The sequence below is a fragment of the Pagrus pagrus genome (assembly GCF_965226575.1).
Source record: "Pagrus pagrus genome assembly, chromosome: 1".
NCBI classification, from domain to species: Eukaryota; Metazoa; Chordata; class Actinopteri; order Spariformes; family Sparidae; genus Pagrus; species Pagrus pagrus.
In genome coordinates, this window is record NC_140185.1 from 2,394,343 (window position 1) to 2,409,310 (window position 14,968).

A 14,968-nucleotide genomic window follows, 5' to 3' on the forward strand; every position below is an offset into this window, starting at 1 on the left:
CCTACAGTGTTACCCAAATTCCTGAATAAAAATAAACAAAACAAATTCTAATTGGACAAAACTGAACATGCCAAGGAAGGAAATAAATAGACTAAACAAATAACTAGCAAAAGAAAATGCTTTCAAACTCAAATCTAAATAAAGCAAACATCTAGAATAATCAAACAAAAAATACTTCTTGTTATCAGCAAAATAAATAACAACCAAAACTAACAATAAACAAATGGCTCCAACAACAATGAACTATTTCCCCTAAATTAATATATGTATGTTAATAGACCCACTCTTCTCTGATCAACAATCGGTTTCATCTTGTTATTGTGATGACTATGAGGTCATTACCTGTTATCTGATATACCATATCACCTGGCAGATCATCCATGTACAGCTTCCAAAGAAATATAGCAAAATAACATCTAATCAAAAAGGAAAAACTCTTCTTTTCCTCCAATTCTCTATTCTCACTGAAAGACGTGCCCATTGATTTATCTATACTTTGTCAATGAAATGTTTTCAAAAGATAAATGAAGACCTTTGTGTTCATAGAATTCTTTAAAATGGGATCTTTTAGAGTTTATAGATGCATTCACAATTAATGGATATGAAGTAATCAAATTAGCAAAAGTTCATTAGTACAGTAAGTCAAATGGTCCAGCAGAGGGAGCTGGAATAGTGACCACTTTCAGTTGTGATTAACAGCATTCACTGTTCCAGTTAAGAGCATTTATGGTTCTGGTTAATAGCTGGACATCTTTAGTGTTGACAGAAAATTACATTATTAGCCTTTGTGGGTATCTGTTAAAAAAAAAAGCTTTAACTTGTTTATTGTATCATTCCCTCGTTCCCATATTTAGAATAACTTGAATGCAAACAACAAAAACAAGTAGATACAAATATCTCTTCCTCACTCTTCCAGTGACACAGAGGTTATTCACCCCTCCACTTTTATGCTATAAAAATAAAACCCTTTAACCGATGAGTCATATACACTCACAAACAGAAAAGACAAGGTTGTCTAAATAGTAACCAGGCAACAGGGTCAAAGACCTTAAATTTAACTGTCTGAACTTTGTTTTAAAGGCTCAGTAGTTGTTGAAGTGAGTCTTTGATATCACATGTATATGGTACAAACACATGAAAAGTCTGATCAACTAACATTGGAAAACTACACAGCTTTACAACCCATTCCACAATAAACACATAATGTCATATCCAGTATACTCTCTGTGAGAGTAAGAGCAGAGTAATTAAATTATCTACTGGCTCCTCCCCATGACCTTTGGAAAGCTTTTTCTTTTTTTCAATTTTTTTCTCTGCTGTACTCAGACTTCCCTTCCTTCTCATCTCAGCCAGAGAAAGAACATCATACAAGTGAGTACAAGTACAAATAACTCTGCATATAGCTATAATTTTATGGAAAAACATAAATGATAATACACACATTGACAAAGCAATGTGAGAATTAAAATTACCAATGTTTAATTACTAAAAATTAGTAATACTTGTTTGATGTATGTGTTTTGTACTTTTTGTTAAGAACATTCCTGTGGAGGGTAAAGTTGTTGCTTTTCCAGTTTGTTAACCCTGTGCTCATTACCTGAGGGGTCATGAAATCTGCAGACATTCATAATTAAAAACACTATAATTAGGTCTGTAACATACTGTGTCATTCTGCCCAGGTTACATTGTAACTTTTAGTACCAACAGTGTGCCAGAACAGTACAGCCCGTCCTCACTAGAAATACCTTATGTCATTTTGGGTTTCGTTGGCATTTCGTTACAACCTGTGCTGGTATGATGCGGTAAGCTATAATATGTACTAGGGATGTCACAATTTCAATTCTGAGAATCGATCAAAATGAGCATTCAATTTCAATTATTGAAATAAAAAGCAGGTTTGGCAGTTCTCCACATACTTTCCTACATGTGTTCATTAATGGTTACTGCATTGCTCCTGATGAGCAGGTGGCCTCTGCCATCAGTGTGTGAATGTGTAAATACTGACTTGTATTGTAAAGTGCTTTGAGTAGTCGAAAGGATGAGAAATGCCTATTTAACATTTGGTTTGGATGGGTTTTCTCTAGTTGCTATTATGGATATTTTTACAGATATAGATACAGATATACAGATACATGTTCCATCTGTTTAAAACAAATGAACAAACAAAAAATGTATTCACCCAACCTTCATTTTACAAAATATCTCTCTGGTCATGGACATAAAAGCAGGCCAGGCCTGTAGTTGGCATAAAGCCTAAGTCAACGATAAGTCAAACACTGTAGAACTGCATGTTAAGTGAGCTTTTTCTATTTAAATAAAATGATCAAAACCACTAAATTCAATTGTGAACTTGTAATTACACCTAGCAGTGCTTTCTGGACGTAAACAAATGGGCAGTCTACTGTTGTTGATTTGTTTCAGGCACATGGTCATTATACCCAAAAACAATGGGCATGCACAGATTTTGGTGATGACACACTCACAGAAACTGGAGTGATGGTACAGTTAATTTTGTCGCCTGATGCTCTAACTAAGCACCAGCATGCTTGGCATTACACCCAAACAGCCAGATTACTGTACATCAGCCATTAGCCATAATAGTAGCAATGACGTGCATTGAGGGTGTGTCTGTGTGTAGGTCTGTGTGTTTCAATTTAGGTTAGTCTCTCGCTCAACTCAGCATTTACCAGAAACAGTGAAGTTTCTAAAGGCTGAAAAGTAATCTCTGAGCTCTCCATCTGCCAGCAGGTCCACCTCAAATTTAGTCAGAAAATCCTTAAGGCCTCCATGATGGCATTATGGCAGACATACATGCACATAAATTGGTAGGCACTTATAGCCAGATGTAGAAAAAAGCCTCTTGAGCCATTGCCTGAACCCAACAGGAGGTCAGCCATGTTGAATTTCTTGCTCATTTTTGGTGTTTTTCCACATTTTACTTTAACAAACTCGTTCTACAGCTCCAACCTGATCGACTTCAACATTTGTCAGGCCAATTTAAACAGCTTTCAGATCAAAAGTTATCAAAAGCTTCAACTTTTCTTGAAGGACGTGGCCGTGGCAGTATGCCGCTTTTTGATGGATTACCATGAAACAGGAAGTTGCTGTAAAGCCACTGTACATGGTCGAATCTGAACTTCAGACATTTGGTGAGAGTCCTGCTCTGAACACACTTATATGCAAATATTAAGTTATAATCATAGCAGCCCCTAGTGGCAGTAGGAAATAACATATTTTAAAATTGCTGCAACTCCAGATGGTCAAATCTGTCCCAAACATCACATGTTGGATGGCCTGCACACATTTACCTGCCAATATTCAATTACAGTCAGAGTGGCACCTAGTGGCAACTGGAAATTACATTTTTCTTTACTTCTAACAGCAGCCCCAACAGCTAGTTTGACATAAATGTGTACCACATTTCATGCATGTGTTTTGCACCCAAACCTTAAAAAAAAGTATCTTGGTGCCACTACCTCAACCGAACAGGAAGTCAGCCATTTAGAATTTTTCTGCTCATTTTATGGAATTTGCACGTTATATTTTAATAAATATTCTTCAGCTTTAACCCGATCAACTTGAAATTTTCACATCATATTTCAACTGCATCCTGTTGGGCGTAGCAGTGAGAACGGTGACAGGTTAAACTTGTTCTTTTTACCCATGTTTGTGCAGTTTGATTGACATGAAACAACATATACTGTAATACATCCCCTTACCTTTTTTCTCTTCACAGCCATTGGATAAAAGCCATTTTTTAGGATAGCGTGTCACTGGTCTGTCCTACAGTGGTTTGTAAAGTATAGCCCATTGAAATAGTAATAACATTAACTTTATTTGTATTGCACTCATTGACTTTATAAAATTGTAAACAGAGTCACCGCACATACCTAAAATGAAGCCCAAACTATGTATACTGGCTGTCGCCTTGTTGGCAGTACTTGGCTCCGCAGAACTCCCAACTATAATCAAAAATGGTGGAGCGTAGGTGTAGCTACAGTTGGCCTGATAGTTTTGGTGTCCATATAACCAGGTCAGAGCAGACACATTGCCACCGTGAGTAGCACGGCTCCTACACGTGTCAAGCGAGGCTGCAGCCGGATCCTGAGATTTGGAGTCTTGCCTATTTTTACCATGACCTGCACATGGTTCTCTGCAAATCAACCTGTAGACCTGTAGTCATATCAACATCATACCAGTGTTTCACTACAGTTGTAATGTATGTATCCGTAGAATATGTCACAGACATTAAGAGAATACACACAACAAAAAGCCCATTGAGGCAATGTGATTGTGATTTTGGGCTATATAAATAAAATTTGATTTGATTTGATTTGACAACAGGTGAACAGGTTTTTTTCCCCTCTTTTTCCTTCTCTGCCATCCTCCTTCTCTTTCTCCCTCCGTCTTTCTTGCTCCCTTCAATGGGGATAAAGGAAAACCATGTTATCATTTTTATTTATAATTATCAAAGGCAAACTTCATGTAAAACTAGAGGGCAGGCAGGAGCCATGCTGCTGCTGTGCGAGTAAGCAGCAGCATCTGAGCAATGCAGCCACCATGGACTAAAGTTAAGTCCATGGTGGCTGCATGGTGGGACATACTGCCAAACAGGCAGTATGTCCCACGATTAGCCCCGGAGGTTGCAACTTGATAGCACTTTTCAAACAAAACCATAAAGTACTTTGCAGATGAAAAATATAAACCATACACACAGCCAATATAAAAACAAACAAAAAAAAGACAACACACCATAAATAAATGAGTGTATAATATAACAATGTAAAATAACATAAAGGAGATAGAACCCAGACCCAGAACTGATTTACTATTAAAAAAAAAACTTCCTACAAAATGTAATATTTGAGGTGAGATTTAAAAGAAGGATATCGACTTTGTTCTTCAGGCACAGAGTTCCAAAGCTGTGGAGCTCTAGCGGAAAATGCCCAGTTTTCTTTTGTTGCGAGGCAGGCTGAGGGGACAGTAGGGAAGGTTCTTGCTTGAGGATCGAAGGCAGCGGCTTGGGTCATAGGTAATCTAGTAAATCTAGATTTGTACAACTATGATATAGACAGGAGCAAGGCCATGTAGAGCTTTAAAAAGTAACTAGTATAAGTTTAAAATCAATTCTGTATTGAAGGGGCAAACTGGGATAATAATCCAGGCCAGGAATCTAACATCAGTCCACGCCATTCTCCACATTCACTCCATTCACAACCACTTACTCTGTTTCTGTTATATTATTTTTAAGATTACTGTACAGCCACGTGTCTCCAGTGTCAAGAGTTAGTCAATTGGACTTATAATTAGTAATTAATAATAATTAAGGCAATAAATATTCATATATATCTTTATTCTGTAATTTTGGAGTGTTTGTTTTGCACCTGGCATTTCTTTCAGAACTCTCCCACGTGGTAGAAAAAAGTAGGCTGCACAGGTCTTCATTTCCCATATTATTTCCATCTTATGCTTCCAACAGCGGGATTATGTTTTTATAACATAGAATCAACTCGGCAAATGTAGTTGTGATATGACATGCTGAGGGCGGCCCTCCTGTGATTTTTTCTTTTTTAAACACCAACCATGTTCCTTGCAAGCAAAGACATCTCTAATTTTACAGATTTTGGTACCACTTTCCTTCCTAGCTTTTCTCCTTTTGATGCTTTCCTTCTCAGCACATTTCCGTCTCTTTCTCTCGTTCTTTCTTCCTCCTATGCTGTCGAATTGGGGAATTAGTGTTGAAAGATAAAACTAAAAAAAAGCAGAAGGCTATGAAACCAAACTAAATGACATGTTCAAATCAAATCAATCAAACGTTCAGTCTGCCTGTGTCCATCTGAAGAAACTTCAGTGGGGAATAAAGGAAGGACAGAATAAATAACATTATATATTAACCAAAATGTATTTGAGTTTTTGAAAGTGTCAGAGGAGGTGCTGGTCCCAATCTGGGAAGTCTCAGATCCTGCTCTGGCAGGATGATCCTGTTCTGGCAGGATCTGGCACAGATTACACACTGGGCAGACTTTGCTCTGGGGTGCTGGGATGGCTTGGTTCTGGGGCTCTAGGCCGTGGGACCTCCTAGCTGGCTAGCAGACACTGGAGCTGGAGATGATGGGAGGCCAACAGATTGGTGGCTAGTAGACTCTGGAGCTGACGGGAGACTAGCAGGCTGGTGGCTAGCAGATACTGGAGCTGACAGGAGTCTGGTGTCTGATAAAACAGAGCCTTACAGAAGGAAGCGCAGGCTGGTTTGCAGCAGGTTTGGCTGGAGGCTGAGGCTTGGGCTGGTAGCTGGTAACCTGGGGCTGAGGCTCAGGCTGGTAGCTGGCAATGGCCATCACCTTCTCTGAAATGTCTGTACAAATTCTTTAAACAGAAAACCACTCCTCCATCTGATTGCTGGTGTCTGCTGGGTTCATGTCTTGATCAGTTCGTATAGTCAGGGTGCACAGAATTGGACCCAAACACAAGACTTTATACACAAGGCTGACAGGGCACAGATGAAAACAGAAAAAGGGTGGGAAATCACACAAAGGGAGGAAATGAAAAATAACAAACCCACAACTACAACCATAACACCCTTAGGTCACTGCTTTTAATTAAACGGTGAAATAGCTGTGATTTCAAATAACAATGCCTCATTTTCTATAGATATGTTTCGTGTCTGGATGTTATTGTCTTCCCTCCTGTTAGGTAAGTTAATGCTTCATTCAGACATTTACAACTGATCTATATATTAGTATCAATTAATCAAAACCTGTTACTCACAACAACTGCAGGGGTGAGGGCGTTCATGATCCACAACACCAAGAGCAGCCTGTGTTTGGAGGACTCAGCTATAGGAGAAGTCCTGCTGAAGAAGTGTAACGTGGACTCAGAATCTCAACAGTGGACCTGGATCAATCAGGGCATGCTGATGTGTGTTGCTTCATCCAGATGTTTATTGGCTGTACAGAGAGAGCCTTTCCAGACCCAGTCCTGCCAGGGTCCAGAGGTGGATGCTGTAGAGTTGGTATGGGACTGTGATCGGGACAGACTGATCAGCAAGAACACATCAAAGCTGTTGTCAGTAGATGGCCGGCGTTTGATTCTCGCACATGACAGCAAACTCTCAAAATGGAGATCTCTGGATGTGGGTGACATCTGCCAGGAAAAACTCAGTAAGTCAGTTACGATTACACGAACAGAAATGCTGTTCTTTAAACAAGCTGGGTGAGCTGAACAGGCAGGAACTGAACTTACACATACAGACAGACAGACAGACAGACAGACAGATAGATAGATAGATAGATAGATAGATAGATAGATGTGATAGCTGAATAATAATAGGAAACTGGGGAGAGAGAAGGGATTGACATGTAGTAAAGAGCCAACCTCAATAGAAAAGGTTGGCTCCAATGCAAAAAGGACTCCGTTTTAGTTCATGGTGCACACACTTTACCAGGTTGGCCACCAAGGCATTGCTTAAATTAAATTTGATTTCTTTATTCCATATTCCTTTCATTAACATTAAAAGGTTCCACACTGAACTGAGTATTTACATGAAGGCAGACCATGGTTGGAAGAGTACTCTGACCTTTTACGTAATCATATAACACAACATTGATACCACATATCTTTTAATCGATACAACTTACAGCAACTTATAAAATATGTAATTTCTCCTGAACACGTGTAATTACAACCACAGTTGGTGGATATGAGGCGTAGATATGGATCGTAGGGTGGTGCCATCGGCAAATAGGTGGCACCTCACCTACAACAGCTAAAAAGATTGGGTTCTAGTCTAGGGTGATCAAGTACTTAGCAACTCTTCAGGCTTTTCAAGCTCTTACCAAAACTGCTTTGGACAACATGTGTTTTATGTGTGTGTTTGTTCTCCCTCCAGGATGTAAGAGGGCATCTGGTGATCCAGAGGAATTTGAGGCTGCAGAGGAGAAGACAGGTGAGCTGGGGGCCATGACGGAGGAACAGAGACAGTACCTAAGATGGTTCTACCGCACAGAGGACTGTAAGTACTGCTGCTCCTTAAATACTTCATCCAAATGAAAATGTAGTGTCTCAGACATTAATCTTATCACTCAAGACTGTTCCAAATGCTGCAGCCCCAGTAAGATCTCAGCTAGTGCTACAAAACCATAAAAATAATAACAACCATATAATGGCTGTTGCCACCAATACGATAGGAAGGATTTTAAGGTTTCACTGATCACTCAGTTGTTTCAGCCTCAAGATCCATTTCAGACCTGTTGAGGCTGAGCAAAGTGTCAAATCATTAGATAGGCCACTCAGAAGTCTCTGAAATGGATCCTCTTCTTTGGATGTGTACGTTCTGGAAGCACCATTATGTAACTGTTTTTATTTACTGCTTTAATGGCTTTATGTCACTCACCACCAATTAGTGAAGCTGGATCATATTTGATGGAGATTTTGTTTCCCTGTTTTCTCTCTGATATCCTCTGACTACTCTGCTTCATCTCTGTGAATTAAGGATTTTCCTTATGGTTAGGAAAAACTGGGTGCTGAAGTAACTGCTAACTGCTGTTAACTGTAGCTGCCGTTAGATAGCCAGCTAGCTAGCTGAATCAGCCTAGACCAGCTGGGAGCTTGAATCACCAGGGCATCTATCTATTCATCCATTTTCTTCCACTTATCTGGGGTCGGGTCGCAGAGGCAGCACGCTTAGAAGGGTATTCCAGACATTCTTGTTCCCAGCAACACTCTAAGGGGAGGCACCCAGGAAGCATCCCAACTGATGCACAAACTGAAGGACGCAGCAGCTCTACTCTGAGCTCCCTGTTGATGTCTGAACTCCTCACTCTATCGTTTAGCTGAACTTATTTGTTCTTTCGGTGACTACCCACAGCTCATGACCATAGGTGAGGGTCAGAACGTAGATGTTCTGGAAAATCAAGAGCTTTGCCTTCTGGCTCAGCTCCCACTTCACCACGATGGTCCAGCGCAGCACCTGCAGTACTGCTGACGCCAAACCAAACCGCCTGTCCATCTCACACTCCATTTTGAATAAGACCCCGAGATCTTTGCTTGGGGCAAGGAGCTCATGCCACAACTGGAGGGGGAAATCCATATTTTTTCTGGCAGAGAACCACAGCCTCAGACTTAGAGATGCTGACCCACATCCTGACCACTTCACACTTGGCTGCAAACTGCCCCAGTACCAGCTGGAGGTCACGGACCAAAGAAGTTGCACCTTGAGTTCTGGAATATCACAGACATGATCGGAGACAAGGGACAACCATGGCTGAGTCAAACACCAAATAGAAACGTGCTTGACTTAGTGCTGAGTATGTGGACATAGCTCTCACTTTGGTTAGCCAATAGCAAAAGGGCCCAGTACCCCATTCTCCCACAGTACCCCCCACAGTTTGGTTCCAGAACCGGTACTGTGTGTGGACATGAGCCCAACTATATCTAGTTGGTACCTCTCTACCTCCCGCAAAAGCTCCAGCTCCAGCTCCTTCCCTACCAGAGAGTTGACATTCAATGTACCAAGGGCTAGTAGGCGAAGCCAGCGGTCAGTACGCTCAGGTCCCGGCCCTCGCCTTTCACACATTGCACCCAACCTCATGTGATGTGGGCAGGTCAGTGATGTCTTTCCTGGTTGTCCTCCAGTCTTCCCTGGATGCCAGCTGCCCTATCCACAGGAGTCACTGTCTCCAGAGATGCAGTTAGTCTGTACAGGTAGGTCTTCTTCCTGCTGAGCCCGAGGCTTGCCTAACTTCCGCCGGTGCCCACATTGCTAGCTGCAGAGGCATCATTGATGTTTCGCCACTTATTCCAGAAAATCTCCTGGTGGTGGGGCAGTAGATAGAGATGACATGACATTCCTTGCAGCTGGTTTTCTTCAGGAGTTGCTCGCTCCCAAAGTTTTGTTCCGCCTTTTCAACCATAGCCCTCACGCTCCATCCACCGTTCCAGTTTGACATTGATGGATTCCTTTACTTCTCTTTCAAACCATCTGTCTTCTCTGGCCAAGATGTTTACATTGTTGTCCTCAAAGGAATGATTTTTCTCCTTCAGATGTAAGTGGACAGCAGAGTCTTGACCTGAGGAGTTGGCTCTCCTGTGTTGTGCCATTCAAGGGCGGACTGGCGTACGGGGTTTCCCGGGTGGGCCGGGCCATGAGAAAAAGAAAAAGAAAGTCTATCGCAACGGCCAACAGCGTTGTGGTCCGCTGAGGGGCTGGGTCGGGCGGCTATTGTTGTGATAGGCTATACCTGTGTTCATGTATCACTGCCTATGCTGATAGCCAATCACATTTCGTCCATGTGGGTAAGTCCCACCCATTTCCTCAGGCTGTTGCAGCTGTCACTTGTCAATCACACTGCGCTAACGGCGCAAGACAGCTTTGGTGGATTGAGAGCCAGCGCTCTCTGGGCAGATGGAGCATAAAAAACGAGCCCAAAAACGTAAAGGTGGTGCTGAAAAGCTTAGGGATAAAAAAAAGAAATCCCTCGGGGAAGTTGCAGCAAGTAAGACAATTACGAACCTATTTGGTGGTCGTTCGGGTTTAGCCATCACCACCAGACAAGAATCTGATGATGTTGCCATACCCAGCACTAGCAGCGTTAGCAGCGGTGAGCTTCAACAGCTGGATATTTCCAAACATGCACCTGAGTCCAGCAAGGATGATGAGTCTGACTCTGACACGGCAGAGCACGAAACAAAGCGGCCTCCAGAGCCCAGTCAAAGAACCAGTGATATAATAATGGTAGGCTAAGTTATGTTTGGAACTTGGTGATGCTTTAGGTGAAAATGCTCATTTGGCTAACGTTAGTTAATGCCGCGAAGTGCCTAGCCTAGTGCTAGCTAACCTACGGAGTCCAAAATGAGCACCATTCACTGACCAGTTGTTTCCTGTATTGTCAACCTGCCTATAGATAATGTTATCGTCTGGTTGAAATCAACCTGTTACTGTCTTTGAATTGACTCTAATACTAAATGAGTATAAATGAATGAATAGTTTATTTATGTGTCTGTACATGGCCTATCCTACATGGGATCATCATCAGACAGACACCACTTCATTCAGTAATAATATTCCAGAGTGTGTAACAGGCCTGCACGAAATGAGGAAAAACTGCAATGTGCGATAACCTTGTTCAATATTGCAATAACGATATGACTTATGATAAATAAACATGTATGGAGCCCAACAGTGGTCATGGGGAGGAAAATAAATAATGTGCTGATGTGCACAAAAGATACAGGTCATTAAGTCATAATTTGAGGCTACAAGATTTAATTTATTACCACATCTTAATTAACTTTATTTATTTATACTTAGTGTGTATGTCATTATCTTGATCACAATGAAAATATGATTTTTAAATAACATTTTTATTGAAATGGGCTTATGGTTGTAATTATGTTGCCCTCCAGTGGCTTACTCATGGTATAGACAGTGTCATTCAGTTCTAACAGCCTGGCAAATTGGTCGGCCAAATTTTATTGTATCAATGACCTGTTTGCATTAAAATCACTACATGCTGTAAAATCACTTTACTGCTGTAATTATTTTACTGTAGGCTACTTAAGGCTTCAGGTTAATGATTACTATATGATTATGGTCCAAAACAACATCAAATGCAGTTTTTTCATCAAGGTACATGAAACTTGTGTTGCCTGCCGGCTGGCTGGCTGGCTGGCTGGCTGGCTGGCTGGCTCCCCACACTGCGCATGAAGTGGGCCGGTTTGTCAATGACTCCCGGGCCACTTTTCCCCCCCAGTCCGCCCCTGGTGCCATTCATTTATGGAGAGGTTGTTTTGTCTCCCCAATGTACACATCTGTGCAGTCCTGGCTGCATTAAACAGCATAAACTACATACAACTACATACTGTATATACATAATGTTGTCTTCTTCCTGTTGCAGCGACAACATGGAACTTTGTGTTGCTGGGACTGGCCTTTGTCTGCCTACTTGTAGGCTTTCTGCTGTTGGGAATGGGAGCCATGGCCAACAAGTATGACCTTAAATTATGCAATGACATTGTCATAGCAACACTTATGGTAAAATGTATAATACTGATATTTTAATAGCTGCTGAGTGACATTGTTTTCTGTCATTTTCCTTACAGGAACAGAAAAGAGATTGCAAAGTACAAGGCAGCTGCTGCTCTAGCTCAGAAGAGTGAAGGTGAGGAGCTGCTGTCGCTCAGAGACAACATCAGCGGCAAACAATCACCATCACTTGACTGTCAGTTGCAGGGAAACAAGTCCTCCCCTTCCAATGGGGAGGTGAGTGAGCTACAAGCAGGAAACATAATGGTCATGTGGAAAGATGGAAAGACCTCCTGCTTATACTCAGATCTTGCTGCAGAGGAGGAGAAACAGGAGGAGGCTGAGGTGGAGGCTGAGCTGGAGGCTGAGCTGGAGGCTGAGCTGGAGGCTGATGAGGCAGTGAAAACTATGGATTGAAGAATTCAGATTCTAGATTACAGAAACAGATGTTAATAATATCAGCCTTTGATTCTACCATGCACCTCTAAAGTTGTTTATGAAGACTTTCATTGTCATTTTTCATTGAAGATTAACCTTTAAAAGCAGCATGCAACTTGAAAATCCTGCTGTCTGCCTAAATACACAGCAGTCTGAAAGTCTAACAGATTTATTGATCATTGAAAACATTATGTCAAAATTCACTGTAAAGGGGTCTGGGTATCATAATCTGTAATTCAATTAAGAATTCAAAATCAGTAAGTGAAAAAAATATTTAATTGTTTATGAATATGATAAAAAAAACAAAAAAACAAAAAAAACATAACACTTTGATTTTGTACTTTTGATTTTATGCTCTGATCAAAAATAGGGAGTTAAAAAAATGTGGCATGGGTCAAATTGATTTTGATATTTGATTTGTCCAATTTGTGTGACCCAGATGTTATATATTATGGTCGTCTGCTGCTCCTCTCTGGGCCACTGCGCCACCTGACCACTCGACCTAATGAGTCCAGAGACACTGCAGTTGCAGCGAAGAGCGGCTCCAAAGGATGAGTGACAATGAGAGGAGCAGCAGAAGGCTGAGAGAATGGCCTATGGAACCACTGTGTTTACCTGCAAAGCTACAACTGCAACTGTGGTAAACAGAGCAGTTTATGAGCCAGGCCTACTGTGTGAGTCAATGAAGGAATAATAAATAACTTCCAGGTCACACAAATCACACATAATCCATTAGTTTTAATGCAGGCAGAATGTTAAAGGGATATACTATATGTGTAACAGTGCTTTGTTATGTTAAATATGACAATATATCCTGGTTATACATTACTCAAATGTAATACTCAGAGATCAGACTTCATGTTTCTTAATAGCTCACCATTTTAGGAAATACACTCATTTGCTTTCTTTCAGATCGATTAGGCAATTCATAGCTCATTGGCAGCTCTAGGTTGAGGTTCATGTTACCTTGGATAAAAGATGACTTCTGGTTCTAATCACAGAGTGAATGATCTTCATGAGCAGTGAATGTGATCAGGTTAGGAGCAGACCAATTACTGACCCATTATCGGGGGCCGATATTCAGCATTTTTTTCAATTGGCGGTATCGGTGATTTTTAGGTCAGATTGCAGTTAAAATAAACCAGTTTTAAAATGCTATATTGGCGCTCATGCAACATTCTCTCACACAATGTCCTACCTACAACAATATCTGATTGATAACACGTCATAATTAATAGTTTATATAGAGTGATTAATTTGAATCTGCACAGAAATGTATCATCATGTAGTTTAGAGGAAGAATAAAGTAGCAGAAAATGGGAATACTCAAGTAAAGTACTTGAGTAAATTGTACTTCATTCCATCACTGATTGTTGGAAATTTTAACACAGAGTTTCATTTCTACTGCAAATGAATAGCAGTCCCAAATATCGTTTTTCAGTTTCCTTGATTTTTTATAATCAGTATCAGTATCAGCCCTGAAAGCGCCATATCAGGTTAGTGCAGATCCTCTATAGAGGAAAAGTGCAGCAAAAAAGCCCATCTACAGACAGACACAATATTCTGGATCTTTACTTGAATTAAGGGGTTTTCACACTGCTGCGCCGCAACATTCTGCCTTCAGTCATTCAGTCATTTCCATGAACAGGCACAGATTTTGCTCCGTCCCTAAAGTTCACTGTGCTAAACCTCTGGCGGTAGCTTCCTGGCATTGGCTAATCAAACACAAAGGGGCGGGCATCACAGAATAGCCGGCCTCGTGTGTCAGAAGCAAACATGGAGGAGCTGATAATGTTGGTGTCTTAGTACCCGTAGCTGTACAACACAGCTCTAGCCTCGTATAAAGACAACCAGAAGAAAAACTGGACATGGGACAACATTTCCACCAAACTACAGAGCTGTATTCCTTCCCCCTAACTGTATTGTACATGTACTTACAGAGATTTTAAAGTCAGTATATGTGTTGGGTAAAAAAAAAAAGTTAAATCTGTTGTGGACTTTTGGGTTGGTTGTACCAACGCTATGACGTTCACTGAAGAACCTGTGCTATGACGTTTATCAAAGAGTCATTGCAGCCTCAGTCCGCTTTTCAAAACCCTTTGCTTTTCGGGGGAATCCTCCTACAGGTAGGCAGTGGTCAGGGTGGTTACCGCGTGGCCGTGTGAGTACAACTTTATCGTGAACTTGTTGATGATACACCTGTTCCGTATGTTTGATGTGTTAACGACTGCAGTTTGAATGATGGCAATACCTGTTGGTTCCATCAGATGTTCATACATAAATAAATAATTAGATGAAAGTGCTTTGTTTCTGTAGCTCTTTCTTCTCTGTCGTGACTGACTGACATCATCCTCTTTCCAAATATGATATACAGTATGTTATACAGTATGTTTACTTTAGAGGCATGAGTATGCTTCATAAGTTTAACCAGAGGAGTGAAGATTTTTGATGCTCTTTTTCCCCCCAGATTGGAGCAAGCTCAAGTCAGGCTTTACAATTCTAACTATC

General features: G+C 41.0%; 1 protein-coding gene across 1 annotated transcript; it reads left to right on the plus strand.

Annotated features, from left to right (window-relative positions):
- The first annotated feature begins 1,327 nt into the window (after positions 1-1,327).
- On the plus strand, positions 1,328-14,762 carry LOC311262400 (uncharacterized protein). The gene is made up of 6 exons (XM_084361740.1): positions 1,328-1,371; positions 6,652-6,693; positions 6,780-7,160; positions 7,889-8,011; positions 11,895-11,985; positions 12,100-14,762. Exons 2-6 carry the CDS (start codon positions 6,654-6,656, stop codon positions 12,437-12,439), a joined length of 975 nt encoding a protein of 324 aa, XP_084217866.1. The 5' UTR covers positions 1,328-1,371; positions 6,652-6,653; the 3' UTR covers positions 12,440-14,762.
- The last annotated feature ends 206 nt before the right edge of the window (positions 14,763-14,968 follow it).